Source organism: Radiomyces spectabilis (genome assembly GCF_025331425.1).
Source record: "Radiomyces spectabilis strain NRRL 2753 chromosome Unknown BYT42scaffold_9, whole genome shotgun sequence".
Taxonomy (NCBI): domain Eukaryota; kingdom Fungi; phylum Mucoromycota; class Mucoromycetes; order Mucorales; family Radiomycetaceae; genus Radiomyces; species Radiomyces spectabilis.
The window spans coordinates 1041100-1067774 of record NW_026251934.1 but is presented as its reverse complement, the minus strand read 5'-3'; the positions used below and the strand labels follow the sequence as shown (position 1 = coordinate 1067774).

General features: G+C 44.0%; 12 protein-coding genes across 12 annotated transcripts; 5 read left to right on the top strand and 7 right to left on the bottom strand.

The window, feature by feature from the left end:
• Nucleotides 1-1366: 1366 nt before the first annotated feature.
• Nucleotides 1367-3723, top strand: BYT42DRAFT_547539 (VTC domain-containing protein; the record flags this gene model as incomplete). The annotated part of the gene is made up of 3 exons (XM_051565953.1): nucleotides 1367-2151; nucleotides 2235-3618; nucleotides 3697-3723. The coding sequence occupies 3 exons, from the start codon at nucleotides 1367-1369 to the stop codon at nucleotides 3721-3723; spliced, it is 2196 nt and encodes a 731-aa protein (XP_051421771.1).
• A 704-nt stretch (nucleotides 3724-4427) lies between these two features.
• Nucleotides 4428-6082, bottom strand: BYT42DRAFT_576618 (26S proteasome non-ATPase regulatory subunit 14). Its single transcript, XM_051569083.1, has 8 exons — nucleotides 5915-6082; nucleotides 5767-5844; nucleotides 5684-5696; nucleotides 5425-5602; nucleotides 5266-5347; nucleotides 5021-5197; nucleotides 4788-4955; nucleotides 4428-4718 (listed from the first exon to the last, which is right to left on the bottom strand). The coding sequence occupies exons 1-8, from the start codon at nucleotides 6023-6025 to the stop codon at nucleotides 4527-4529; spliced, it is 999 nt and encodes a 332-aa protein (XP_051421770.1). The 5' UTR covers nucleotides 6026-6082; the 3' UTR covers nucleotides 4428-4526.
• Nucleotides 6083-6114: 32 nt separating this feature from the next.
• BYT42DRAFT_576617 (integral membrane protein S linking to the trans Golgi network-domain-containing protein) lies at nucleotides 6115-7196 on the top strand. The gene is made up of 2 exons (XM_051569082.1): nucleotides 6115-6242; nucleotides 6314-7196. The coding sequence occupies exons 1-2, from the start codon at nucleotides 6186-6188 to the stop codon at nucleotides 7016-7018; spliced, it is 762 nt and encodes a 253-aa protein (XP_051421769.1). The 5' UTR covers nucleotides 6115-6185; the 3' UTR covers nucleotides 7019-7196.
• Nucleotides 7197-7331: 135 nt separating this feature from the next.
• Nucleotides 7332-7984, top strand: BYT42DRAFT_594570 (mediator complex, subunit Med6; the record flags this gene model as incomplete). The annotated part of the gene is made up of 4 exons (XM_051570779.1): nucleotides 7332-7397; nucleotides 7470-7621; nucleotides 7693-7787; nucleotides 7881-7984. The coding sequence occupies 4 exons, from the start codon at nucleotides 7332-7334 to the stop codon at nucleotides 7982-7984; spliced, it is 417 nt and encodes a 138-aa protein (XP_051421768.1).
• An 805-nt stretch (nucleotides 7985-8789) lies between these two features.
• Nucleotides 8790-9529, bottom strand: BYT42DRAFT_499673 (inorganic phosphate transporter Pho88; the record flags this gene model as incomplete). The annotated part of the gene is made up of 3 exons (XM_051564657.1): nucleotides 8790-9094; nucleotides 9173-9262; nucleotides 9337-9529. 3 exons carry the CDS (start codon nucleotides 9527-9529, stop codon nucleotides 8790-8792), a joined length of 588 nt encoding a protein of 195 aa, XP_051421767.1.
• Nucleotides 9530-9819: 290 nt separating this feature from the next.
• BYT42DRAFT_499471 (uncharacterized protein) lies at nucleotides 9820-11180 on the top strand (the record flags this gene model as incomplete). Its single annotated transcript, XM_051564641.1, has 4 exons — nucleotides 9820-10007; nucleotides 10119-10297; nucleotides 10457-10555; nucleotides 10624-11180. The coding sequence occupies 4 exons, from the start codon at nucleotides 9820-9822 to the stop codon at nucleotides 11178-11180; spliced, it is 1023 nt and encodes a 340-aa protein (XP_051421766.1).
• Nucleotides 11181-11582: 402 nt separating this feature from the next.
• BYT42DRAFT_406984 (uncharacterized protein) lies at nucleotides 11583-12952 on the top strand. The gene is made up of 7 exons (XM_051563423.1): nucleotides 11583-11688; nucleotides 11780-11791; nucleotides 11859-11910; nucleotides 12052-12210; nucleotides 12309-12439; nucleotides 12519-12647; nucleotides 12716-12952. Exons 1-7 carry the CDS (start codon nucleotides 11626-11628, stop codon nucleotides 12800-12802), a joined length of 633 nt encoding a protein of 210 aa, XP_051421765.1. The 5' UTR covers nucleotides 11583-11625; the 3' UTR covers nucleotides 12803-12952.
• A 423-nt stretch (nucleotides 12953-13375) lies between these two features.
• On the bottom strand, nucleotides 13376-14003 carry BYT42DRAFT_499638 (uncharacterized protein; the record flags this gene model as incomplete). Its single annotated transcript, XM_051564655.1, has 2 exons — nucleotides 13376-13720; nucleotides 13806-14003. The coding sequence occupies 2 exons, from the start codon at nucleotides 14001-14003 to the stop codon at nucleotides 13376-13378; spliced, it is 543 nt and encodes a 180-aa protein (XP_051421764.1).
• Nucleotides 14004-15079: 1076 nt separating this feature from the next.
• BYT42DRAFT_576604 (uncharacterized protein) lies at nucleotides 15080-17685 on the bottom strand. The gene is made up of 11 exons (XM_051569081.1): nucleotides 17603-17685; nucleotides 17375-17466; nucleotides 17223-17305; nucleotides 16911-17130; nucleotides 16734-16827; nucleotides 16558-16654; nucleotides 16188-16488; nucleotides 15593-16119; nucleotides 15409-15500; nucleotides 15275-15308; nucleotides 15080-15193 (listed from the first exon to the last, which is right to left on the bottom strand). Exons 1-11 carry the CDS (start codon nucleotides 17667-17669, stop codon nucleotides 15172-15174), a joined length of 1629 nt encoding a protein of 542 aa, XP_051421763.1. The 5' UTR covers nucleotides 17670-17685; the 3' UTR covers nucleotides 15080-15171.
• A 669-nt stretch (nucleotides 17686-18354) lies between these two features.
• BYT42DRAFT_576601 (uncharacterized protein) lies at nucleotides 18355-19597 on the bottom strand. Its single transcript, XM_051569080.1, has 3 exons — nucleotides 19458-19597; nucleotides 19176-19384; nucleotides 18355-19101 (listed from the first exon to the last, which is right to left on the bottom strand). Exons 1-3 carry the CDS (start codon nucleotides 19482-19484, stop codon nucleotides 18378-18380), a joined length of 960 nt encoding a protein of 319 aa, XP_051421762.1. The 5' UTR covers nucleotides 19485-19597; the 3' UTR covers nucleotides 18355-18377.
• An 83-nt stretch (nucleotides 19598-19680) lies between these two features.
• Nucleotides 19681-22877, bottom strand: BYT42DRAFT_576593 (chitin synthase 1). The gene is made up of 8 exons (XM_051569079.1): nucleotides 22257-22877; nucleotides 21942-22190; nucleotides 21828-21881; nucleotides 20990-21757; nucleotides 20761-20927; nucleotides 20387-20707; nucleotides 20144-20318; nucleotides 19681-20070 (listed from the first exon to the last, which is right to left on the bottom strand). The coding sequence occupies exons 1-8, from the start codon at nucleotides 22770-22772 to the stop codon at nucleotides 19825-19827; spliced, it is 2496 nt and encodes an 831-aa protein (XP_051421761.1). The 5' UTR covers nucleotides 22773-22877; the 3' UTR covers nucleotides 19681-19824.
• Nucleotides 22878-22977: 100 nt separating this feature from the next.
• BYT42DRAFT_576590 (armadillo-type protein) lies at nucleotides 22978-26109 on the bottom strand. The gene is made up of 15 exons (XM_051569078.1): nucleotides 26081-26109; nucleotides 25842-26051; nucleotides 25611-25760; nucleotides 25413-25547; nucleotides 25203-25331; nucleotides 25008-25145; nucleotides 24801-24947; nucleotides 24572-24736; nucleotides 24386-24511; nucleotides 24167-24295; nucleotides 23968-24102; nucleotides 23738-23899; nucleotides 23512-23676; nucleotides 23215-23433; nucleotides 22978-23159 (listed from the first exon to the last, which is right to left on the bottom strand). The coding sequence occupies exons 2-15, from the start codon at nucleotides 25900-25902 to the stop codon at nucleotides 23026-23028; spliced, it is 1995 nt and encodes a 664-aa protein (XP_051421760.1). The 5' UTR covers nucleotides 25903-26051; nucleotides 26081-26109; the 3' UTR covers nucleotides 22978-23025.
• Nucleotides 26110-26675: the final 566 nt, after the last annotated feature.

Genomic DNA, 26675 nt, shown 5'->3' with positions numbered 1-26675 from the left:
AGATTTGAACGAGATATAGAAAAAAAAATAGAGGCAAAAAGTTCACCCAAAAAAAAATGGCAACCCATCAACATAGGAGGTAAGGAGCGACTGAAAAAAGTCAAGAAAAAGCCGAAGCCAAGGCAAGAGAAAAGCGTAGGTGACTTTAACAATTAATACATCTTGTCAGTAGAGACCCAAGCTACTAATAACATAGAGGAACGAACTATGTCTTGGTTACATTGCTCCTTGTTCGTTGTCTCCTTCCATTGTTCATTTTCGATCTGTCAACTACATGAACTGAGAGACTGACACTAAAACCTGTCTGATTTTACTCAACGATCTCAGAGACATCTTGGCAAATGGGTGCAAGTAAGTGGTGAATTTGGGTCACTGTGTCTCTTCTTGTCTTTCTCGCCATGCAGGGCGCTGATAAACATGCAGAAGATTCCAAAGTGGTCTATCCCCACGCACATGTCCTTGTATGCATCAAAGTGATCTGGTGATAAATACACGATCGATCTGATATATTAACTAATGCTTTTATTTTACACTAGACTTATCAATGCCGTGAGGTGACTGATATTCGATAGAATGGTTGGAATCGATAATAAATGACGGCAGCTTGACAATAACATTGATGATGGGTCTTTTTTTTTGTGGCAACAGCTATGCATAGATTGACTCCTCATCCCTAGGCTCCCTACTCCGTTTTCGGTTCATCTACGTACCCCACCCCATCTACCCGCACCATAATAGCTAGACCTATCAAAAATATTGCTGTTATTCAATGACAAAGAAGTCCAAAAAGAAAGAAAACCAAAAAAATTAAAGAAAATAGTAAATAAAAAATAGAGACACAGCTTGCCGTCGACATGTTCAGAGCCCCTTAATTCCTATTGGATGATATAGAAGAAATACCGATGTTCTCCCTTCTTCCCCTTTTTCCTTTTGGCTCTCTTCTAGTAGTTCCCCTTCTGACGTTCTCTGGTTGAAGCTTTTTTTCTTATTTTTTCTGTTTCTTGTTTGCTTTCATCAGTTTTTGGTCTTTCCTCTATTTTATCTTACTTGATCTTTATCTTGGTGATTCGCTGATCTTGCCTGTTTGCTAGATCGCACCAATTAATTATATTCCACTTTATATCAGACTGCTGACGTTCTTTTCCTTCTCTCTTTTTTCTGTATTTGAGAAATAACCACATCAGTGCAATCACATCAGCCATTGTATAGCGTATAGCGCTTTTTCTTCTCAACCCCATTGCACAACGCCCATCTTTTAATATCTTCTCCTTCTATTATTTTGCTTCTCTCTTGCGTCTCCCCCCCTTTTTTTTTCCTGGCTTCCCTTACTTTTTCTTTTTCCTTTTGATCCTATTTCTTTCGTTAGATGAAGTACGGTCTCGAATTACAACAGAATATATTTGCACCATGGCGATTATCGTATGTAGCCTACGACATCCTCAAACAAGAGCTGAAATCCCGTCAACTGGATCACGGGTGGACAGAAAGAGATGAAGCCGATTTCATCCCGCTCTTGGATAATGAACTCACCAAAGTGTATGATTTCATCAATGCTAAACTGGCTGAAATTGATGCTCGTATCCTCTATTGCGAACGTACGATCCAAACCCTCCAAAAGAATCCCAATATGGCTTCGGAATCCAACTACGCCATCATGGACGAAGCGCTTACAGAAATCTTATTCGATGTCAATGATTTGTCTCGATTCACCCGTGTCAACTTTACAGCCATCCAAAAAATCCTTAAAAAGCACGACAAATGGACAGGTCTGAATTTAAAGCAAGATTACGTAAAACGATTAAGGGAGAAACCGTTGGATAAGCAACGGTTTGATATCGCCATTGTGTATATTTCCGCCCTCCATGACATCTGTCGCAACCGGGGTCGACAGTCGCCTGGTAACCCTGCCTCTGGAGGCGATCAAAATGCCTTTGAACGGGCTACAGCCAAATATTGGATTCATCCCGACAACATTACCGAAGTGAAGGCCATCATCATGCTGCATTTACCAGTATTAATTTTCAACAAGGCCAAAAAATGGGAACCGTCCGATTCCGCTATTTCCAGCGTTTACTTTGATAACCGGAACTTTGATTTGTACACTGGCCGTCTGCAACGAGATGAAGGTGCAGAAGCCATTCGGTTCCGATGGTAGGTTGATTCTTTATTAACATTTCTTAAATATCTCCAAACCAAACATGCAAGAGGACTCATTTTATCACTATTGTCACCAGGTACGGTCCCATGGATACGCCGAGCGCCTTCATCGAAAGAAAGACGCATCACGCACCTTGGTTGAATGGGGCATCGGTCAAGGATCGATTCAAACTGGAGGCATCACAGATCAATAATTTTATGGCGGGAACCTATACGGCCGATCATCTGGTGAACGATTTACGGAAAACGGGTGCGGACGAAACATTTATCAATGACAGCCGGTTCATCGCTCACGGTGTGCAAACGTCGTTCCGCGAGAAGCAGCTGGAGCCAATGTTACGCGTATTTTACAACCGTACGGCTTTCCAGTTACCGGACGACCAGAAACTGCGAATCTCCTTGGATACCAACCTTACTTTTATTCGTGAAGATCATTTGGACGAGACTTTCCGTCGTCATCCTTCGCACAACTGGCGACGTAACGACGTCGGCATCGATTATCCATTCCATTACATCAATGAATCGGACGTTCTCCGTTTCCCTTATGCTGTTCTCGAAACGAAGCTGCAAACACATTTGGGCCAGGAACCACCGCAGTGGCTTACTTCGTTAATCGAATCTCATCTAGTGCATGAAGTACCCCGGTTTTCTAAATACTTGCATGGTGCATGTCACTTTTACCGCGAACGATTACCCCTTCTGCCCTGGTGGTTGGCAGAAATGAATGTGGACATTCGAAAACCACGGGCGGAGAATATCGGTCTCACACGTTCACGTAGTTTCAAGCCACTCATTGACGGCCGTTACCGTCGTGCAATGATTGAAGAAAAGGAACGCAAGAACCAGCAAGCAGTGGTCCAAGGCAGTCGTCGCAGTAGTTCAGCTGGCGACCGATCTTCTGGTACAGCGTACTCCAAGGGTCAAGAGTTCACGGCCATCGATGTCAAGTCGTCGGCCACTATCCAAGGCGAAGGGCCGCCTGTACCTGAAAAGCCAAAACACACGTCTTCGTTGCTTCCTCCCCGTCTGAGCTATTTCTTCAGTGGCGAGCGATTCTTTTCAAATCAACGTCGTAGTTCGGGCGTCTCTCGAGGCGTGTTCTCGTCTCGACGCAAGAGCGGTTCAGAGACGGCCTTGGACGAAGAAGACGCTCCTCCTCGACGTTTCAAGACAAAGGTCCGCGTCGAGCCCAAGGTGTTCTTTGCCAACGAACGTACTTTTATCAGTTGGTTACAATTTTGTGCATTGCTCCTGACGGTAGCTCTGAGCTTGCTCAATTTTGGTGATGATATTTCACGTGCTGTGGGTGGTGTGTTTATCGGATTAGCTGCCGCTATTGCCATTTACGCGCTGTATCGATTTGAGAAGCGAGCTTGGATGATCAACCATCGTATCGACGGCCGATACGACGATCTCTGGGGACCCGCCGTTCTGTGTGTATTGTTGGTGATGGCTCTCGTGGTAAGTGTCTCATTTTTTTTACATTTCTTTCACCAAGACAACATTTTTCATCCATGATGGTTTTGTTTCGTCGTTTAGGTCAACTTTTATCTGCGTTTCAGATAGTTGCACATCTTGCCGTTGATCCAAAAGGATGGGAGAGAGAAACCAAAACCAAAAAAAAAAAAAAAAACCGAAGAAAAAGCACGCTTTCAACGCCATCTCATTTTCTTCATCTTTCTCCATATTCAAGCTACGTTTCTTTGATCGCTCACTTTGTTATTCAACACTCACGGTGTGTATGTGTGCTTCTTTCATTTCTTTCATCCTTTCTTTTTTTTTCTGCTTTGTACCGTGTTTTGTCATTACTTACCTCTTAGTGATATTCCTCCTTTTTCTTAATTTTTCCTTTTCCTTTTTTCTTTCTCATTTTTAGATTGATCATTCACATCTTTTTTCTTCTTCTTCTTCTTCGTTTGCTGTTGTCTTTTGGTCAACAACTCCATCACAGAGATTTCCACACAGGGTTTAATGCATTTAATTTACGTTTTCTTTCTTTCTTTCTTTTTTTTTCATGTATATTAAAATTCAATGCCAGAGTTGCCTTCCACACCACTTACTCTTATTTTTTCCTATTACAAAGGTGCGACCCTTACTCCTAAAATCAATGCAAATGGCTGCAGCCATGAAAAAAGACTTTAGTACCTTTACTCATCCCCGTCCCCTTTTTTCTTTTGCATCGCCAACAAAAATAAAAATAAAAAACTTGTAAACTACGGTCGTCAGTGCAATAACCAAAAACTTCAGAATCACAATGCAAAGCAAAACTCGTCGCCATAACTGCGGAATTCCAAAAAAATAAAAAAAAAAAATCAACGCGTTTGCGGGGGATCGTATCCTATTCATTGAATTTTTCTTTTTTTGACTATTTAAAAACTGACGCTATCGATCATGGTACCCAAAGCCATGACAATATTGTTGCCCATGACCGCTTCGACCTTTTCTTCCAAGTGACGCTTGGGATCCTGCTTTCCTACGTGCCGTGTCTTTAACTGTTCAGGGGTCATTGTTAATTCTTCCTGAACCGATTTGTTATATGCTTCAGCCAACGTTAACATTTGCTGTGTCAAAAGAATTTTGTCAGTATGAATATTCTTTGTACATCATCTCTTCAGTTTTGGCTGACTTACTTTGACGCTCTTTTCATTCACTTCTGTGTGCTCGGAAAAGTTTTCTAATGTTAATCCATGGGTCCAATTCTTCTTGTGTAAATTGAGAAGCATCTTTTCCTCGAGTTCGTTCTTGCGGTAGTTGATGCCGATGGAATAGTAATGGCGATTAAGACCGTGAATCAATGCCTGTAATAACACAGTGAAGATGAATACATATCACCGGATTTTGAGTCATGTTATACCAGGCCTACCTGGATGGAAGGTTTGTTTAAGTGGCCAATGTTGGATGTCGTTTGTCGAGGTTCTTGTCCAAGCATCACGCTTTGAGGGTTAATAAGACGGAAAGCATCAATGACAACTTTGCCTTTGACAGACTGAATCGGATCGACGACAACTGCAACGGCTCGTGGGTTCAATTGTTCGAAACTCTATCCATTCATAAAGGTAATAACCGGTAAGAAAAATTGGCCATGCTATTATCTCCTTTTGTTATTACCTGCTGTGTGTTGATATCCACGCTCGACAACCAGCATCCGAAACCTGGATGGGAATGGTACCAACCCACCACCATTTCCGGTCTAATGCAAGCAGACAAAGTATCATCAGAACTCTCCCCTTTTACTGCCACATTTCACGTCTGCGCTTTTATCTATACCTTCCAGTTTGTTTCAGCATGTCCAACATCTTTGTTTGAAATACGGGATCCACGGCTTCCACAGAGACACCAGTACCACTTTGAGGCATGGCAAATACATCAATGACACGAACTGTGTAATCATCCACAAACTCTCCCAACATTAGACCCATGACTTCCATGGGCACACCCGCACGTCCTATCCAAATGAAAAAAAAAAAAAATAACGGGTAAGTATGGGCGGCGACGTAGAATCAATACAATCAGGCTGTAAACGAACCATGCTTGAGCATCTATCAAGAAGCAAGGTACAAGTTAATGAAACGATGATCTACAATATGGAGTCTAGGCTGTAAAACTAACCTTCAATAAGGCGAGTGATGAAATGTAGACCATCTCGGCGTTGTCGACGATGGGCGAATCCATGCCCGGCTGCATTCCCTAGTAACGGTCAAGATGAAATTCAGTTTAGGACCATGACGATCAAACATCATATCAACTGAACAATTACCTGGCCACCAAGGCCAGCAGTGGCAGATCCAAATAGTCGTTGTAATCGGTCCATTGGAGAAAAAGTTGTAAGCAAGTGATAGTGAACTGTGCAGAGGCGATGGACGCGCATACCGAAATGACGTACAGGTACGAATCGTGACTGCTACAATGTGCTGTGACGTTTTCGTCGACCAATCTGTCACGTGGAACAAGGCGGACAACGAAATTGCAGCATTGGGAAAGCGAAGCTCTCACTGCATCGTTGGTCCTTTCGAATTTTGGAATTAGCCATGGGATCCTCCTCGTTCCGGTTAGCGTCTTGGGATCCTATTTTAAATGTTGCGCAGGTAAGCCAATGAGGAATTTCAAGTTTATACGTGAACAATTCATATATAAGAGCTATTATTGTGTTCTCTAGATTGCGTCTCTGCAATCGATATACTACCTTGTATTAAGTGGGTTTCTTCTTGTGGCTCTGGCGCTTTCTGGGGGCGAACTATCCCTCGATTCCATTCTAGACGATGACGAGATTCGAACGGATACTGTACTTGGATGGACCCTGGGACTGGTGTGCCTGGTTAGCGCGACAGCGACCATTCCCCTTTTGGTGTTCATTGTTCAGCGAGCCAAACTCATTCTCGATTTTGTCGTTACACTCCATATTTTTCACATTGTTCTTGTATGGATTCACAAACAACGGTTTCCTACCACGGGGGCATGGTGGCTTTTGCAAATTCTCAGCGCAGTGATCATGACGCTCGGCGGGGAGTGGGCGTGTATGCGACGTGAGATGAAACCCATCATGATGAAACAGAAACAGAAAGCTACCAACATTGATGCGGATATGGAAGAAGGACGCATAGATGGTAGCGCTGGAGAAGAATCGTCAGATCGGAGTCGCAGTCAACCGCCGCAAGGAAAATTTAAACGAAAACACTCGGGTGCAGATCCTTTAGATGACGAACAAGCCGACGATCATGGTCCCTTGATTAGTGCGGTAGGAAAGGCGAAAAAGGTTCTGATGGAGAGCGCGCAGCGGGCTACGCAGAAAAAGACCAATAACCGAGGAAGACGTTACGAAGAGATTCCCTTGAAAGATGTAGACGAGGGTCCGTCACACTAGAAAGCTGTATACTATGCCCTTTTTTCTTCTTCTTCATTCTTTGTAAATACAAATTCGATATATTGCTGCCAAATACCAATCCTTTTTGACCTTTTATTCTTTCTTTTTCCACTGTTTTATTTGCTGGTTCTTTTGCAGGAAAGTGACTATGCCGAAATTAATGAAATCATAAAAAAAAGGGTGGTGCCTGCTGAAATTCAGGCAGCGCCCCACAAAGACAAATTTTGAACATCGATCACTGCAAGAATTCCACGAATTTTTTCCACTTTTTCTAGTCTCGTTGTCGTCATTTCCCTTCTTGAAATCCAACATTATGCAACGATTAACAGCGACAGAAGATTTAACAAGCGTTGAATGGCGAGATACCAATTGGTTAGAGGTACCGCTCGCTCCATTTTTCTTTTCACGGCGTTGTTCACCGTTTGTCTAATCGTTGCACTGGATCATAAAGCGTGTTGGCGGTTTCCAGAACCAGCAAATGGTGCTGGATTACTTTGCCATGTCACCGTTCTGGGATCGTCAGTGTAATAATCAGATTCTTGCCATGCAAACGCAGTACAATGATTTACGACAGCCATATGAAGCGACACAAGAAGCATTAAGGTCCGTTTTTACTGATGAACAAGAATGTTTGGACTGACATGGCGCTGACTCGAATGTCACTGTCGTTACAGGAAAATGACCGGGATTGAGTTTGCCGTCACGCATGAGCAACCACCCGTGTGGGTGATTCAAAAACGATATCGTCGAGGGCCGGCTCCGGACGATGGTAATAAAGAAAAGAAAGAAGCGAATACGGCCAATATCACACTTTGCTTGGAACTCGCTAGCTCACATCCAATCGTGCTTTTTTACTGTCTAGTCAATCCCATCGCGACTTATTATATTATGGGTGCCAACGTGTATCAGTCACCCACGATTTATTCAGTCATTGCAAATCGATTGGTAACGCGTCATCTACGTTAATTCTAGGACGATGGACGATATTCACCTCAAGTCTCTTTCTTTGCAGTTGACCAGCTTATTCCACGTCAATAGCGCGTTCAAGGAGACACAAAAAATGATGGAATTTCAGCCATCCAAAGGATACCAATGGCGTTCGCAAAATGCGGATAAACCAGCCTTCAGCGATAAATCAAAAGGTAAAAAGAACTGAAAGCGAGTAGGTCAAAATGTGGGGGTAACGCTCAATTGGATGTGGTTTTTCTATGGTTGGGTTTTAGTCAATCAGCCCGGGTTATTGCGAGCGCAAGAGAATCAAGCATTTCGACACTGGATGGATCGAGCCATCGATGCTTCCGCTGTAAGAGTAGCACAGCACCGTCAAGCGAATGAAAGTCCCGAAGATGCGATAAAAGCACGAGGACTTGATGCTGGCATCAATAGCGCTGTAAGTTAAAATGGTGTACGTGGTTGTTGCGTGCAGTTAGTGACCTTTGTTTTGTCTATATCTGTCTAGTTGGCCAGTCAACGAGGTAAAAGCGATACTATTCCAGTTAACAGTAACAACTGTTGAACATGTGTTTTCTTGAATTCTCTTTAGATGAAACGAGCGGAAAACGACAACGCAAAAAGACCGATGAAGGCAACCTGAACAAGCGAAAAAAGAAAAGCGGCAAACAACTGTAAATGGGAACAGTCCAAAACGGCTTCCATGTGGCAGTCACCTTTTTTCTTCTCTTTCTTTCTCTCTCCTTGTTTTCTGTGTGTCTATAGGATGTCATGACAAGGGAAGGGCGTGTTTATCTTTTTGTTTGCATTTGCTAGACTATTAAGCCTTCTTCTTGGCTCGTTCGGCCTTCTTGATGGAGCCCTTGTCTACCTTTGGCTGTTTTGATTCAGAAACCATGCCAAATGGGGCTTCCAGACGGAAAGGTCGTCGCAATTCCCCGCTTGTCGTTTTACCACCCCATATATGGATCCGGGATTCTTTGGCCAAAAAAAATGTCTTGAATCCGAGAATAGACTGTAAAACAAGTGGTTGCACATACTTGAATTGCAAGTGTAAAAATGCGACAATGGCAATTCCTGTCATTGTTTGCTTAATGTTTTTCTTGATCTCTGCCACGTCATATTCTGAAGCATCATTCAAAATGGTGATGTTTTAGTCCCATATAGTCCCATTTTCCATTCTTCGTTCTATCATCACTTTACCCATAAATGTAGTGGTGACCAAGGTATCGTCTGTATCAGGCTGTCCCCAGCCGGAAGAGCCTGGTTGCACATATCGCAAAGGCGTCTGATCTGGGTATTTTTTTACTTTTCAGTGAGACGACGGCTGCAATTATATCATGTTTCTTTTTTTAGTCAGAACATACCGTTCTTTTTGCGGACTACGGCAATGAGCCAGTAACTGAGGCCAACGATAGCCAACTGTGATCCGAGATAGACCATGCGCAATGAAACCAGACGGTCCGGTTGGGTTAGATCCCAGTCTTTGATTAGTTGACGAATGATGAAGAAGAAAACAACATTGAACAGAGGATGATCCAACCACTTGAGCCAACTCATGCTGTTTCCCAATCAAATGAACGGGCTCTTTCTTCCACTTTGTGCTGGTGGTTCGGGTTTTTCGGCGAACAGGACCGTGGCGTGTGACTTGAACCAATGACAATGCAGCAAGCCAAAACGGTTGCTGCAAATCAACGTTGACAATGAAACGGAGACCCAATTCCTGCTCAAAGTAGGCAATCTCGTGGTTTGAGGCCTTTTTATTTTATTTTTTCTATTTCCTTTTGTTACTGTATTTTTTTTTTGTTTGTCATTTTTTATATTTGTGGATCCTCCTCAAACAAAAAGCAATGGGTGCACAAGTAGTGGATTATCGTGTATCTACCATTGTGGTTCTTTGCAAAGATTGTGGGCAAGACGTCGGTCTTTATCCAGCCCGGCACAAATGTGAACAAGTCATCCGGCCGCCCATGCCCATGTTGCCTTCCCACCTGAATGGAACCGACCCGGCACCAAAAGTTGCGCGAAAACCAGTACCGTCCTGGGATATGGATCCCAATTCAAGATCTCCTTCGGCTACCTCTGCCTCGGCTACAAGTACCCGTCCTTCCAGTCCCGGTGTCCTGAATTCAGACAGTAGCAGCAGCAGCAAATGGTCTCAATTCGGCAGCCGATCGACCACTTCCATCAAACAACCTCAAGATGACGAGGATTCATCCGTTTATTTCGACAAGTTCGCAGCATACCTCCCGGAAACCGAGCCTGCCGGAAAACGACTGTGGGGAAAAGTGCGTCAAAACGAAAAATGGAAGCAATTAAGCAGTCCACGTAAGTTGGAACAACTTGACCCAATTGATCCTTTCTCTCTCTCTCTTGGTCTTGTTTGTACTTTTTTTTTCTTTCAGGGGCTTAATTAGCTCACTACATGATGATTCATTATCGTCTGACATTTTTCTCCCTCTTTTTTGGTTTTCAACTCGTTGCCAGAGGACAAGCCGAAATCGAGCGGTAAACTATGGGGCAAATTGATGCAAGCGACGCAGAACATGGCTGATAAAATACCGTCAAGAGACGAGCGGGGACCAGGTAAAAAATAGGGCAAGACCAGTATTGTCAACCAATCATTATACTGATAGGGAAACAATAACATATAGAGTCGGATGACGATGATTGGGAAGGAGAAACGCATGTATCGAGGATTCTGCGTGAATATTACGAGAAAAAAGGTCAACGACTGCCCGAATGGATGCGCGATGCTCGTACACCCGTTTATGCTCCCGCTGCACCTAGAGAAACGCAACCGGTAATGGTGCCTGACCGATCATCACAAAATGCCCGTATGGAACGTCGTTCAGATCGCCGAAGATTGTGGGATCAGGAAGAGGATGCATCACGCATGGTCTCCAGTCGAGAACGAGAACGACAACAACTTCGTCAGGCACGAACTGCATCACCGCCAGTGTCGGCGGCATATGACAGACCTGCCTATCCCACTAATTACAGTTCGTCGCCTTACGATCGGCCGCAACGACGATACGATGAGGAACCCACATCACTACGGTCCAGCCGACACCGCTTCTCGGAAGACGAGTATCAATACATGCATTCCCATAAACCGGCGCCTTCTCTTTCTTCTGCCAACACCAGAGACCCTCTGGCTTCTCCTTACAGACAGTATCCATCCGAACCTCAACGCGGAGGCTATTTCTAAACATCCTCTCTCTTCTTATACCACGCTAATTCTCCGTGCATCTTTATACTATCATATACTTTATATTTTCATTTATCTCGTTTTCTCTTTCTTTTTTTTTTCGTGTATCATAAAATCCACAGCTGGGAGAAAAATAAAGAGACCCCATTGGAAATGATCAACAGTAACAAATGAATACCAGATAATTCGCTATACATAAAAGATGCCAGAACGAATACCTGAATGTACGGTATATGTATGCATGTTAAGAGTCCAAGGGCTTTGCAGGTTGATTGTAGGAAGCCCGCGCTCATCGGCCCGGAAAAAATTTGAAGCCCAATGACATCATTAGGGGGACTACCATGGTTCAGCCCGGTGTCTTGTGTCACGACAGGCATGAAAATTTGAGAATTTGAAATACCAGCTCAACACCTTTTTTTCCACTTTGCCCATTCCCATCTCCATCATGGAAGAAACCACCGAAAAGAAGCCTGAACAAAAGTGGTTACCTTTAGAAGCTAATCCAGACGTAAGTTTATACGTGGCCAAGAGGACATAACCGACGCGTGCTTGAATTGACCCAACTCTTTTTGACGACCTTTATTTTTTTTGTCACACAGGTTTGGAACGATGTAAGACTCAACTGTTACAAGTCACTGGTGCCTGTTTCGTTGGCATTAATCCTAATGGAAATGTTAGATTGTGCACAAACTCGGCGTGAGTCCCAAATGGAACTACACGGATGTTTATGGTAAGAATTCAGCAATACAGTATCAAACCGTGATCGTGTTTTTGACGCCCCATTTTTTTTTTACGAAAGGTTTCGATGCCGATGCTCTTGCCATGATACCTCGACCTGTGACAGCTCTTATTTTCCTTTTCCCTTTAACAGAAAAATACGAAAAGTTCAAGGAACAGGAAGAGGCCAAATTGACCAAGCTTGAACAGAACATCAGTCCCAATGTCGTCTTCTTCAAACAAACCATTTCCAATGCTTGCGGCATGATTGCCTTGTTGCATTCTCTCGCGAATAACGATGACGATATCATTGGTAACGTGACCAGAAAAAAATATGAAACAAACAGAGACCTGGATGGAGGAGAGAAACTATAAAGAAGAAAAACGACCACTGACACGTTGCAATGCTAGGCCCTGGCTTATTGCACGAATTGATCGAAAAGTCCAGAAGTATGTCTCCCGATGAACGTGCCGAATTGCTTGAAAACTCCAAAGAGCTGGCAAAGGTTCATCAATTGGCGGCAAATGATGGTCAGACCCAGGTATTATTATTGAATGATACATTAAAAAATAACATCAGCAGGAGAAAAACTGATCATTCCTCTGTCTTGTGGCACATAGGCACCTAGTTTGGATGAGGATATCAACCTTCACTTCATCTGCTTTGTTGACGTGGATCAGCATCTGTATGAATTGGATGGACGCAAACTATTCCCTATTAACCACGGAAAATGCACCGATCTTGTGGAGGTAAGTCAAGCGACTGCAATCGGGTGGGAAGGGGAAGGCACCAGGTGACTAAAGAACAACGGGTTTAGGGCGCTGTCAAGTTTATGAAACAGTATATGGAGCGTGATCCAGATCAAAGCAATTACAGTGCCATTGCACTGTGCAAGACGGATTAATGTCACGACAACTCCTACACCGACTCTTGTGATGTAAAAAAAAAAGTTCATCTCCTTTACTGCTATTACTTTTTTTTTCCCCATCTCGTGTGCAGTCAACAATAAGATTGGAAGAAAAGAAACTAACCCAAAAAAAAAAAAAAACCATCCTGGAATCAATGGTATGCTCCATTATGCAAAAAAAAAAGAAACCTGTATTTTTCTTTTGGGTTTTTATATCACTGTACACTATGATTCATCTTGTTGGAAATGTTTCCTCGAGTCGAGCAGAAAGAACCAAACAAAAAGAGCAACAGGGCATTTCCAGTCTTTTGCGGTGATTCATGTCTTGCCACAATGGAACATGTGCCTTTCTTTTTTTTTTGCCCCTGTTGTCCCGATAGGCGAAGTGAACAAGGTGGAGTCTGCAGTCACGCTGGTATCGCTTGAGGAAAGCAGTGATCGATTCACTCTGCATTTACTGTGACAGCACCTAACTGTGGGCTGAAGGTTACCGTGTAATAGAATGACTAGTTCAGGTATCGTTGAAGGAAGCTGATCCTGAAAAGGGATAATAGTTCCATTGGGTATCGTCTATAAGCCAAGCGGGGCATAATGCATTCGGCAAATTGTGTGGCATTTTTCCACATCAAGATAAAATGAGGGGCGGTGACCATTGACGCGATCCAAAATAGCGGTGGCATCATTGTAATCATAAGCCACCCCAAGACATATTTCTTGCAGTGTAGGTATACGCAGCAAAAGTTCTTGGATCATGGTCGATGATATTTCGGATTCCAACCCGCTCAGATTGACGGATTCGAGATGCGTCACGTAAAGATCGGATTCTTCCAGAAGCATTTCAAATGCATCGTCCGTTAATAATCGACACCCCGACAAGTCCAATTCCTTTAAGCGATGACAGTTTTGGATGATAAACTATCAAACGATTTTCTTTGTCAGCTGGCATCGTAGTATACATGGGTGGGTGTGTGTCCTTGTTATTTTCTCTCTTTATATATACCTTCATTGCTTCATTGGTCACACCAGACTGATACGCCAAAAATAACTGTTGGAGGTTGACGCAGCGAACGGCCATTTGACAAAACCCTTGGCTTGAAATGCGAACGCACTCCGACAAATCAATGTGTTGAAGTGTCTTGTGATTGGATTCCGCCAGCCAACGCAAATGATCCGAAGTCAGATTGGAGATATCACGCATGCGCAGCCGATGCAGACCCTGCACTGTCTGACAAAATCGGCCAAGAGCAGGACTGGTGAGACTCGTGTCGGAGCAATGCTCGAGACCCAATTCTTGCAGTTTTTTACAAGCCTGGATGGCCCCCAGTACGTGATCGTCGATATCCGTCAGCTTCAAGCAGATCAGGCTTTTTTGATGCTGCGTAATCAGGTTCGCTAGGGTTTCCTGTTCAATTTTACCGCATCCATACAGAATCAAGGTCTCTAGATGATGGAGCGGCATGCGCAGCAAGGGTTGAATGGCTTCCGTGGACAAGCAGTAGCAATGGGACAAATCCACATAGCGTAATCGTCGACTCTGAGCCATGATTTGAGCCACCGTCGCATCTTGGGCAGCGGCATACGAAAATTCCAATTGCAGTAGGTTGGAAAATCGAAATGCATTAAAAAATTGGAGTTCCAATGTATGTGAGACGTCTTCCTTTGGTGCCCATCGAAAGGCACTCACCAGTGCATGATAGGCAATAAGTGATCGTTTCCGGTTCTTTCCTTCCAATGTATTCTTAATCCTACGCAACGCCATATGCGACCGAGGATACAAAGTACGCCACATACGACCACACGCCGCATGACAAAACACCTTGCACGTTAAAGCAACATTCAGCAGATCGCGCGCATCGACTTTTTCGCACAGAATGTGAGCAATTTCTGGAATCAGCAACGGACATGACGACGAAATGTTCATAGCAACCGCCTCTCTTTTGATATACGAGATATACGAGTGGGATAAAGTAAAAAGCTGTTTCGAGCAGCAAAATAACTAGGAATCCCAAAACAGACAACCGGCAAATAGCGAAAAACGATACTGCTTCTCCAAATGCAAATGTCTTTGGAGCGAGAAGCAAGTAAGACACAATAGAAAAAGAGAGAAAGGAAAGGAAAAAAGGAAGAACGGCAAAAAGAGAAAGAAAGGGAGAGAGGGCGAGAAAACCAAAGAAGAAAAAAAGGGCGCAAATGACAAAGATTTCCATCAGGGAACACAAACATGCACATCGATGGTTCGAAATCTAAATGTGGGACGAAAAGGTACAAGATTTCCTTTTTCGAATCATTCTTTTTTTGAACGCTTTTATTCAATGCAAATCGATGGGCGATGGGTTATATACATTTCTAAAAAGGTGACCATCCTTTTAGACGTTGAGGATTTGGGATCTAATGGCACATCAAAGAACCGCAAAGAAAACTTATTTAGCTTGTGAATTTTTCAATCGTATGCATTCATGTTCAACGTACCTGTATTCCTCAATATTTTCATGCGTCAAAATAACTAAGGGCGAAAAAAGCAAAGCGTCATGGTGATGAGTATCAAACCCAGATACATTAAAAGTCTTGGCCAATCTCTCAAAGTAAGAGATAACTACACTTACCAAGGTCGCGCTTGGTGAGCGGTTTCTTCGTAAGCGGGCAGATATTCTTCTTTCCCTCCCAGTTGGTCAAGCAACGGACCCAGCTGTCATAACTACAGAATTCATCAAACACACACACACACACACACAAAGATTAAAAAGACGATCTCAAAAAGGGCACCTGAAATAAAAGAGGAAAAGTTACCCCATCACATGGCCATATTTGGAAATGGCGGGCTTCACTACTTCATCCAAAGTGATGGGATCAATAAATCCTGGCAATGGATTATCAAGGTTCAGGTCTTCATCACTGTCAAGTTCATCGGCTTCTTGGTTGTTGGTATCATCGTTGACCGTTCCTTCCGCATCCATACGTGCACGTGTTCGTCGCGTGGTGCGCATGCTCATGGTGAATGTACCGGAATCGTCATTGTAATCTTCAAAGTCGTCCTCTTCATCATCATCGTCGCTGTTCCATCCTCGAGTGTTTCTCTTTCTTTTTTTCGGAGTCTTCTTTTCCCCAGACGGAGAAGCTCGACGTCGGGTGCCCGAAGAGGAACTGGCCGTCGCACGTCCACCACCATGCTTGCTGTGTGTACGGAACGTCTTTTCGACTTCGCCAGTCGCCGTTTTCTTGTCAAACAGATAATGGGCTTTGCCCTTTTCATCCAACACGTAATTTGGATCGTTGATTTCACCCGTTTCTACCAACAAACGGTAAAAGTTGGAGCACTAAAAAAAAAAAAGTAACCCATGGGTTAACCTCAAATCGGGGTTTTCCCATTGATGCTAAATTTTACCTGATATCCAACACGGCCAGGCACTTTCATGGCAAAAATGCCCCATTGGCCATTGGCGCCCACTTCTTCCAGACGCTTGAAAAATATTTCTCTTTCATCATCCGCCCATTGTCCTTTCCGTTGCACCTCGCCTGGCGCATTGAAACGGTAGTAGTAACTGTTGGGGTTCTGATCGATCATTTGATACGCCCGAATTCGCGCTTGCGACCAGCCTTCAAACGCTTTCTCCAGATCCACCTGATTTTCCTGCACTTGTTTCAGAGCATCGTCCAAGGCCAAACGACCTCCCATTCGATATTGCCTAGAAAGAAGTGCACATCGAATAGCTGAGCCTTGGAAATCCTTGAGGGAGGGGGTTCCAAAAACTTACTTCTTTGCCGTGTCATTGGTCGTCTTTTTGAGGGTTTCAGAACGCTTCTTCAAGAGCTGCTTATAGGCTTCTTGTTGTTCTTCGCTCATGAGGTTGTCTAAAAAAATCAAAAAGTAACCGTATCCATTATTATCTGATTCCAAGTTTTTCCTTCTCTCAAAAAAACCATGACTTACGTTTGGTTTCTACTTCAGGCGCATGCTTTGTAGCAATGATTTTACGGATTCCCAAGAGATAACCATTTTGAGTCAAGCGGACAATGACTTCATCCTTTTTCAATAAAGCCATGAGTAAATCAACATTTTGTGTATTGCATATTACAGCAACCATGCGACCCCCCAAAAAAAACATACCTCATCGTGCTCGCAATCGATGAGCATTTCATCAATTTCTTCGCTGGTCAGATAATCATAAATGGCCTTGATCTTTTTCGACTTGCGGTCGTTTTCTCTTCGCTCAAATTCAGCAAACTGACGTTGCTGGAGCGCGACGCGTTTTTGAATGATATCCATTTCGGATTCGGTCACTTCTTCACCAAATACATTGTCCTTGCGAACCTTTTCAATTTCCTCACTAAAATCATATGTATAAAAAGAAGAATAAAAAGGAACAAGTGTCAACTATAGAATCAAAACCATTTACAACAAAGAAGAAAGAAACTGCACCTTTCAGCCATTGAAAGTTTCCAGGGTTCGTGTTCAGACTCAATATAGTCTTCAAAAACTTGTTTGACTTCGCGCAGTTTGGCCTACAAAAAAAAAAAAAAAAGCTTGAGAACGCCAATATCGTGAGTGTTTGTTAAAAGTTTTTTGCTTACAAGGATAGGTTGCACCTGTACACAGGCAGGCACAGGGATTTCATGCCATTTGAGACCGTTTTTAGCTTTCATTTTGCATGTGGTGACAGCATCTGCATGGAAGTGTTAAATGAGACATCAAGCCATTGGGGGAATGGGAGAATTTCATCTCATGCTCATTCAATTGCAAGAGATCAAAGGTGTGGCATGTTGGAGCCCATGGGGTCGTCCGTTGGTTCACCCTCCTACCTTCTTTGAGGAATTTGGACACCAATTTCTCCTCTTCAGGTGTCGACTGCTTCTTGGAACGGACCATAGTTTAAAGAGGTTACCTTGAAAAGGCAATTTTCACGACGCGTTGCAAAACGCAAAATACGCGCCCCAATTTGCCAGTCACACCGTCCCTTTTTTCGTTCACAGATCCTCGCTCCCCTCCTTTTTCGCCCTGCACACACCGCAACCTGCAAATGAAACGACAATTCCACTCATTTATTTACCACCAGAATATTTTATATTATTGCTCTATGTATTGATCTATGGGGCGGCTCGCGATCCGTGGTATCCTGTCACACCAGCCATGGTTCACTACCGTGATATAAACACACATGGAGAGTGCATACTCCTCATAATAATAGAAGAAACCAATAAAAAAACCATCAGGCAATGTAATGTCAGTCATTTGATTAGTAAACAAACTCCATGACATGAGAAGAGAGTTAACAAACAGAGCTGGTGCATGAACCACTTGACAAAAGGTCTGACTGACTTTTAAATGCAAATAAAACCGTGCCTTGATGTGGAGAACGACGCGGTGGCACAGGTGATATCTCCGACAATGGAATACAAAAACGAATCATTGACTGTGACATGGAAATGTAAATCCTGCTCATACACACCTAGAAATGCGCCTTTTTTGCATTGTGTTACAAAAAGGAGCTACAATAGTCGTTGCAGTGGATGCCGTCATTGAATTTCAACGGAAAAGAACAAATGTTAAAAGTACATGGATGATTTTATTCGCTGCCTATAACTTTGCATCTTGGGGAGTGACAATGAATCCAACAAGAGGGAAATGAATATACACGGTAGTATTGTGCTCTGAATCGGTATGTTCAAGAACGACCTCTTGACCGCTCATATGGACAAGTTTTCCCGTCACCGGTCGCCGGCCCGTATCCAAAGGAGTCACAGACACCATCTGGCCTGACTTGAATTGATCGTACGACGACTCACCCAAGGAAGGGGTATCGCGTTGTGTGCGCACAATCTCAAGAGCTTGCTCAGGCTCAATGACCGGCATGGTGGCAGTACGATCAAATTTGACCGTGGTCAACACTCGCTGCAAATGTTTAGCAAGACCCGGGAATTCCTCTAGCATGGCCTTTCCGACAACGTTCTGCACCATCCAAACACCCACAGCCACATGGATATCCGCCATGGACAATTTCTCCGTGTCCAAGATCCAATTATCGTCGCCGGGAGACGATAAAATCAACTCGGCCCATTCCAAATGCGCTTTCAATTCAATTAGACGATACGGACGCATCTCCGTTGCTTTCTCGACATCGACCTTGCGGCCCCAATACTCTTCACGGTCTTTCAAGAAATCAGGTGGGAAACTGGCGAAATCGAATTGGGATACAATACTCTGGAAAATCCCGGTATCCGTCCACTGGGATAATCCCTTGCACAAGCCTTCTGTTCCTCGGCCTGTACGTGTGGGTGGATAAAAGCTGGGAGATGGGAATCTAGATAACAAGATACGACATACATCAGTAAGCCTCATCACTACCGATGGCGGTTAGCGTCAAGAAAACCCTACCTTCGTTCGAGCTCAGCGAGAATGGCCTTTGTATCGCAGTACACATGATCTCCTATCTGCAAGATTGGTGTCTTTCGGTAACCACCATCGAGTGGACGACGCAGCGGGCGCGGTTCGGTCATGGAAATATTGACCACTTTGTAGTCCACGCCCTTGTAATTGAGGGCCCATGCAATTTTTTGAGCATATGGCGAGCGAGCAAACCAGTGCTGAGAAATCACCCGTGCATGATGAGCAAAAAAGTTCAAAAGAAGTCGCAGAATGAAGGGTAATCAAGCTTACCAAGACGATTTCAGGTTGAGAACTCATGATCAAAAGATTAAAGCAGTGTTGACAATTTTTGGGCTCCACCTCGATCAAATTTATAAATCTCAATTTTCAATCGCCGACGCTGATTAATCAACATCCAGAAAATGCACAGTCGAGTCAAAATAACCAGTCGCTGAATCCTTCCGCATGAATGACACGGCGATGCGTGCAGAAACTAACCTCCTAACCCTTTTTAGCTTTGACCAACTGAGTTGTATTTCTATTAATAGGGTACATTTATATTCAAGGGTATTAGAAGAAAACAAGTTCTATATATGATAATTATACACAGGCAAAAAAGGGCTTAGTAACAAACAAAAAGATTCAGTTTTGTAAAATATCAAACCGCGGAAAACAATCGCAGCAGTAAATACAACATGGACCCCAACCCGCGGAAAATAGCCAAGCCTGCATTCACCCAAAGAATCACTGCCATGTAGGTGGTACCCACCGACGCTTGAAATAACGTGTCAAACTCGCTCGAAGTGATAAACACCACAAGGACTCCGTTGCATGCAATCCACGCCAGTACAAGATGCGTTCGAAACGATCGGTAATAGTCGTCTTGCGATACTTTGATAATTGTCTATCAACCCATCATCACTCAGAACAACTGCTGTACAAGGCGATAGGGGTTCCCGAGGCAACAGGCCACCTACCTTTGTACGGTCTGGTTTCCGTTCAATGTCGATCAAGGCTTCCTCATACTCGAAATTGATATCCACTTGATCAGCCGGCAACTCCATCTCTACTACCTGGGTGCCTTGTTGATTTTTATCTGTCTTGGCGATACCCAAATCCTTGTCCAGTGTATTATCGCCTTTGGTGCCCCAACTGTCGAGGACATGAATAATGAGTAACAAACACTCCATACGCGCCGCCATCCGCCGTAGCCGATTTACCTGACGTCATGCGTATTGCAAAAAGCATAAATGTTTAGGATGTTGATATAGCCTGGCAACAGGAACAGATATGGAAGAAAGCTGGTAATCATATGCCATGGTTGCATGTACAGTAAGCTGGTAACAAAATAAAGACCATAGGTGGCCATCACCGAGATGAGGATATTGCGTAGTTGCGGATTATCTAGTATGTCGCCGAAACTCGTTCCGGCTGTAACGGCTTGGTCAAAGCTCTTGTAAATCACCCAGCACGAAGCAAATAACATGTAGCACATGATGACGGCAAAGGCAGACAAACAGGTAATAAACAGCGGTTTGGAACTAAACATACCGATGGTCAAAACCAACAGAATCGATGACGGGAACATGCTTACCTTTGTGGTCGATTGCCCATAGAACATATAAATACAACGGCAATAAGGAATAGATATACATATTTACACAGGTCAAAAATACGAGAACCCCAACCGTGACCAAACGGATCAATCAACGGATCGGCCAAGCTTTTGGTAATAAAATAAAATGTAATGTAAAAGTTGCCCTACGTCGAAACAAGTGTTATTTCAGGGTGTACAAAAATCAGCGAAATAAATGCGAACTTACGAGCGCTAGCCAACTGAAGAGCAGACTGATGATGTTGTAGATGCCTTGGACGGAAAGTAAAAAAATGCGTGCAAAAGAATGACGACTTTGCCACATACTTCGAAAATGCACAAGTGCATAGACGCCAGCAAAGAAACTGCCATTCAGCCATCGCCGTCGTTGAGAAATGAATTCCGGGAGTTGATCCGGGACATCCGTCTCACCAAAAGCGGACCGCACGTACTGAAGAAGCCATCGTTCACCCTTTTTTGCCACCAATTCGAAGCAGAGAATCCGGTCTTCCGCCAAGTACATGTTGGCTTCAAATAAACCGGCCGACGCACTTCCGTGAAGCGCTTCGCCTTTAAAGTACTTTTCCAGCGGTCCGTGACCATTGATATCGTTCTGTATGGCGCTGTAACGGTAAGCTGAAAATGCTCCAGGTAGAACCGAAATGTAACCAAACACTGACTCGAACGGCTTATCAAGAATGTTCGACATTTTGTATTCGAAATTCTGAGCGGCGACCAAAGGGTTCAATAGACTGACCCATGCGGTGCCAAGCATCGCGCGGATTTCGCCACAAGCGCCTCCCACATGAGGATCACGGTCAAAGGCTTTCCATAGTTCATAGATACTCACGTTGCCTGGGCGTGTACCGACGTCCAGCAACACACAGATATTGGGTCGTAGCAATGGACCAAATGCGTTGAAAAACCATCGATGGGAATTGATCTTTTTCGCATTCTTTTCTTTTAAACAAAACAGAATTTGTACCGGAACAATTCCCTGAAGAAGAATAAAAGAGCATTTGAATGATGTTTGTCTGATTTCTGCTGCTGTGAGCCTGGGTACGTACTTTATCAGCTCCCTTGAGCTTCATGTCTGGATCCACCGAGATCTGCGTCGTAAACTATGGGTGGAGCTTTTCATCAGCCTACCGATTCCAAATTTTTAAGCATCACCCACTTACTTCATAAATGTGAGCTTTAACAGGCTTGTCATCGACCATGTTCTTGGCAATCCCGGCTTGGTAAACACCCATGGAAGCCAGTACACTGAGGACGCGTTTATTGATGCATTTACGACCGTCAGCGACAATCGCCACCACGACTTTTTGCCATCCATCCGGTCCCCACATGGTTGACCGTTGCAAGTTACACAGATGGGCAATATTCTTCATCACACCGTGCATTGTCCGTGTAAATAGAATTTCATCTTCCTATACACAAGAGAACGAGGTCTCAATGATCGATTTCCTAGGTAACTTTTTTTTTGCGTTGTTTACATTATACATGGTCATGACGATAAACAGCTCAGTGTGCCTTCCATAGTTTTGTTGTCGCAACGTGAATCCTTCGCTCGGGAAATCGTCGGGTTCACAAGTCGCGGCAGTGTATCGCATCATGCGAAACTCGGTATCCTTGCGGGACATGGCCATTAACAGCTTTTCAGGTACAGGGCAGTCAACCACAAGGTTGCCCTTGGTTAGCTGGATCCGCTTCGTGACTCGGCGACGTACGGTGCCCGTCACAGCAGACCGAATTTTATCCACCAGCGTCTGACTCGAATCGCCTCGCCACCACGAGAATCCGTTCTCGCCGGCACCTTCCTCGGCACGTAGAACCTCGCTCTCGCTTTCTGCCACCGCCGTTGTATCACCGGTTGTGGTTGTCGGTTGATCATCGCTGGTAAGCTTTTCTTGCGACGGCGAAATGCTTTGTTGCCCGAAAATTAAGCTGCTCAACCATCCGCCAGCGCTCGGTTCAGGCGGTGATTCAATTTTCTCTTTGGAAGGATCCATGACAAGGATGGAACACGGTGTTAAATAAAACGTATAATTTGAAGAAAACCGAGTGAGTTAAAAATTGTCGATCGTTTGGATGATGGAGAGCGGTTTAAAGGATAAAAAAAAAAGCTCTGGTGAAAAACATGACTGTAATTTAAAATGATGACCATTGAATATGCCATAAACAGAATTGTTTTGCCCTACCATATTGGGCGATGCAGGGATCGACCAACCACTTGCCCAATTTCTTATTTTTAAAGCGAATTTTTTATTGTTCCTTTTCAAGTAATCGCTTTAAACGATCAAGAGCATCGCCTACCATGGCACTTTCGTTCTTATCAATCGATGCTAATCGGGGTCTCATCTCTCCCTTTAATTTCTCCAACACGTCTTTATCATTCACTAAAAATCCCTTCAATAACAAAACTCTCGTATAGTATTTTACGTCATCGCTTACCTTTCAAAGCGGCTTCTACAATCTTTTGTAAGAGGGTGCAAGCATTACAGCGAACCTCGTTTGGTATATTCTTGGTGTAGGTAGTGGCATCGATGGTAAGCACCTCCAGGAACGATCGAGTCTCTGGCGGTTCCTGGGGTTTTTGTCCCTCTTCTTCTTCTTCGTCTTGTTCTGCATTGATCACTGGTTCCGGAGGTGGCATGACGACCCGTGAAAGTGCTAAAGAAAACATGTTTCAGTCAACGATGGTCCATGGAGCCTGGATTGTTTATGATTGTTTTTCCATTCACTACGTACCCTCAGAGAGCCAAGAATCGTCACCAACGCCATGATCCGCAAATATCAAGGTTAAAGCCATGATGCCGTCATTTTTCAAAACTACAAATTTGGATGTGCGTACAAGCTCCATGATGGCGTCGATGCATGATGGTTCCACCAACTTTGGACGAAGGTCCATGGATCCTAAGAAAAAGGGATGGCATATCAATGATTGGCATGCAAAGCGTCATGGCTGAGGGCTTACCTTGACACCAAACGGTTTTGACCAGATTTGCAAGGATACGCGTCGCTTCACTTTTCGCGCCCACGTCATCGACTCGCTTGATGAACCCCAGTACAAGTGCCAGCGGTGTATCCTCGTTTTCCGTTTCGACAGGCGATGATATGATGGACTCGGCATTTTTATCTGTCGATTGGGATGGGGAATAGTTAAAAAAGCTATCAGTTGGTTCAAGCAGTGAAGGTATAACTTACAGTTGCCGGCACACAGCATCTTCAAGATACCAATTGTCAAGAATTGGTTTCGTTTGAGCATATCCTTGGAAGCATCGAGCATCGGTGCAACTACATCGATGGTGCCTGCTTCTCCCATAGCCGCCTTGTTATGTTCTACCAGATACCAAAGGAGGTCAATACGTCATGGACCTGATGCCGTCGTCGTCATTCCACTTACTTGGTAAGCACAGGTGCTTCAAGCATCCCAAGATGGCATACTGAAATGTCGCATTTTCAGTACTTTGGAAAAGAGATAGTAATAACTTTTCTAAATGGTGATTTTCTACCAAATCGATACAATGGGCATCTATAAAAGAAATTAAACATGTATACAACCTTCAGATACAGGGTGATATCACTTGCTGATACAAAGTTGGGGGGTTTCTTTTTTCTTTACCTGTACGAGCAAGATTGCCGAGTATGTAAACAGCACACTGATGCACAACCTCAGAGTCACTCTTAGCCATGTCGATGAACCGTGACAATAGATCTTTATCATTATAGAATTCTTCCAGTTTGGCATCTACACCCACGGCGGCATATAAGTACCGCAGACTCTTCATTTTGCGCAAGTGGTACATACCAGGAGAAGTGATGTAAATGGTGGCTTTACTGATCGTTTTCTGAATTTCTTCAAATTGCTTCTTATTTTCTTCCGTATCTTCTTCGGGATCAAGTGCCGCTTGTTGTAAGAATTCCAACAAGAACGAAAGATAGCCCGCATCAATCACCGCGCATTGGACGGCATCTATTTTACTGTTCAGTTTTACCCAGAAAGTATAGGCCTCGTTGGCAAAATTTGCCCTACTTACCGTCATCCAACACGGCTTGAAGAAGGAGATCGGCCAAATTCTCCAGGAAGTCCAAATCGTCAAAGTGGTCCACTTGCCAAGCATACTTGATCAAGTCCAATACCCGAATCACCGAGTCCTTGTTTGAAAATATTTTACGTGCCACATCTTTGATTTTTCTTTGCATTAGCCTCCGCGTATCCATGGCTTTCTATCACGGCATCATACCTTCAGCTGTTAAATTATTCAACACTTTGGCTGCCATGGATACAATGGCCTCTTGATTCTGTTCCATGCGAGCTGGATCGAGCAAGGCGCTCAGATGCTGTACTCCTCCATAATTCGCCAGGTCTTTCTCTATAGGTTCTGTAATGCATTTCGTGAGCATAAGAGCCGGAACATTTATCATCAAATCAAGCTTACCATAATCCATGCTACAGTTCAGACAGAAACCACAGGCTGTCTGAATAAGATCCGAAGGCTGTCCCTCCGCCAAAAAGGGCATGACCAGCGGAACGATGCCTGCTTCATGCACCCGCTTCCGATTCTCCTCTAGAAAAACCCGCAAGCACCAGATGTTTTTGGTCTGTCAATACTGTATTTCAAGACTGCTTCTCACATCGAGACCCTTACCATGATCAAAGCAGAGATTTCCGAATACGCGCAGTGCCTGGATTTGAAAGGGGACCTGGACACCGGAACCTAGTTGGATTAATGTGGCTAAAGAGCCAATGATGCCTGCTTCACCTAGAGGACTGCGAACAGATTCTGCGCGGGATTTGAGTTTCACCGAACAGAGACCATGTTACTCGTCAACTTGTCATTGGTTACCTGATCGGGCCCCGTCGGCCACCATCTTGGCGATTTGCGTGCAGAGACTCCACTCAGATGCTCCGTCAGTCGAAGTGGCTTTAAATGCCGTGGCAGCTGTATTAAGGACATTGACCAAACTCTGAGCATTCTCGCTTAACGCTTTGGCATCTTCGATGTTGTAAATGCACTCATTAGCCTCTGAACTTTAAGTTGACCTGCTGCTGTTGATGCTTATAAATTGACAGGTACCTGCGAGTTGAAGTAGGGGCTGGGCTTCCGAGTGAAGCTGTTCGGTAATACTACTTGTCATGGGGTAAACAGTACAATATAATGGAAAATTGACGAGATGGAATACGGAAATTCGAAATGCCCCTTGCGTAAAATGTTAAAGTGGGGATGGCTGGTTTCCTGATGCTGCCACTGTTCAGCGACACGACGGTCGAGCGGTGCGACAAAAACTTGGCTCTTTCGACGCCATGGCAAAAAACTCCGCCATCCTTATTCGTAACACAGCAAGTGAACCATCCCGACAAAAATATGTTGTCAGAATCTCCTTTTTTCATTGCCAATCGTGGGGCAAATGTTTACTGCTGTTTATGCATCATATGAAATGGAGGCATTGTTATGGATCATGTGACCTCTTCATCGAGGATGTACGGAGAAAAAAAAAAAAAGAAAACAGGACAATGCACGCTCAACCTTGCCAAAAAGACGAATTTAAAATTAATGAGGTTGAATGGCATCATTGACAACAAAGAAGAAGCATTCCACAAATAAACCAATGCTCAAACCAAACAAACGTTTAGATAAGCCAAGCTGCCGATGGATCCCATTGACAGTTTACAGCTGAATAGGGATGTCCACTTTGGCACCCATGTTTTGCGTTTTTCCAATTCTTTTGCGCCGAACACTCGTCGATCATTCTTGACATGGTCACTTTTTCTTCTTGTTAACCATGACTCAACCACAGAATTGTCCGCGAAAAAAAAAACCACCGTAACCTGATGATTTTGAATTCAACTTTGGGACTTTAAGACGCAACCGACAAAAATATGTTGTGCAGCACACAAAGCTAGATCCTTT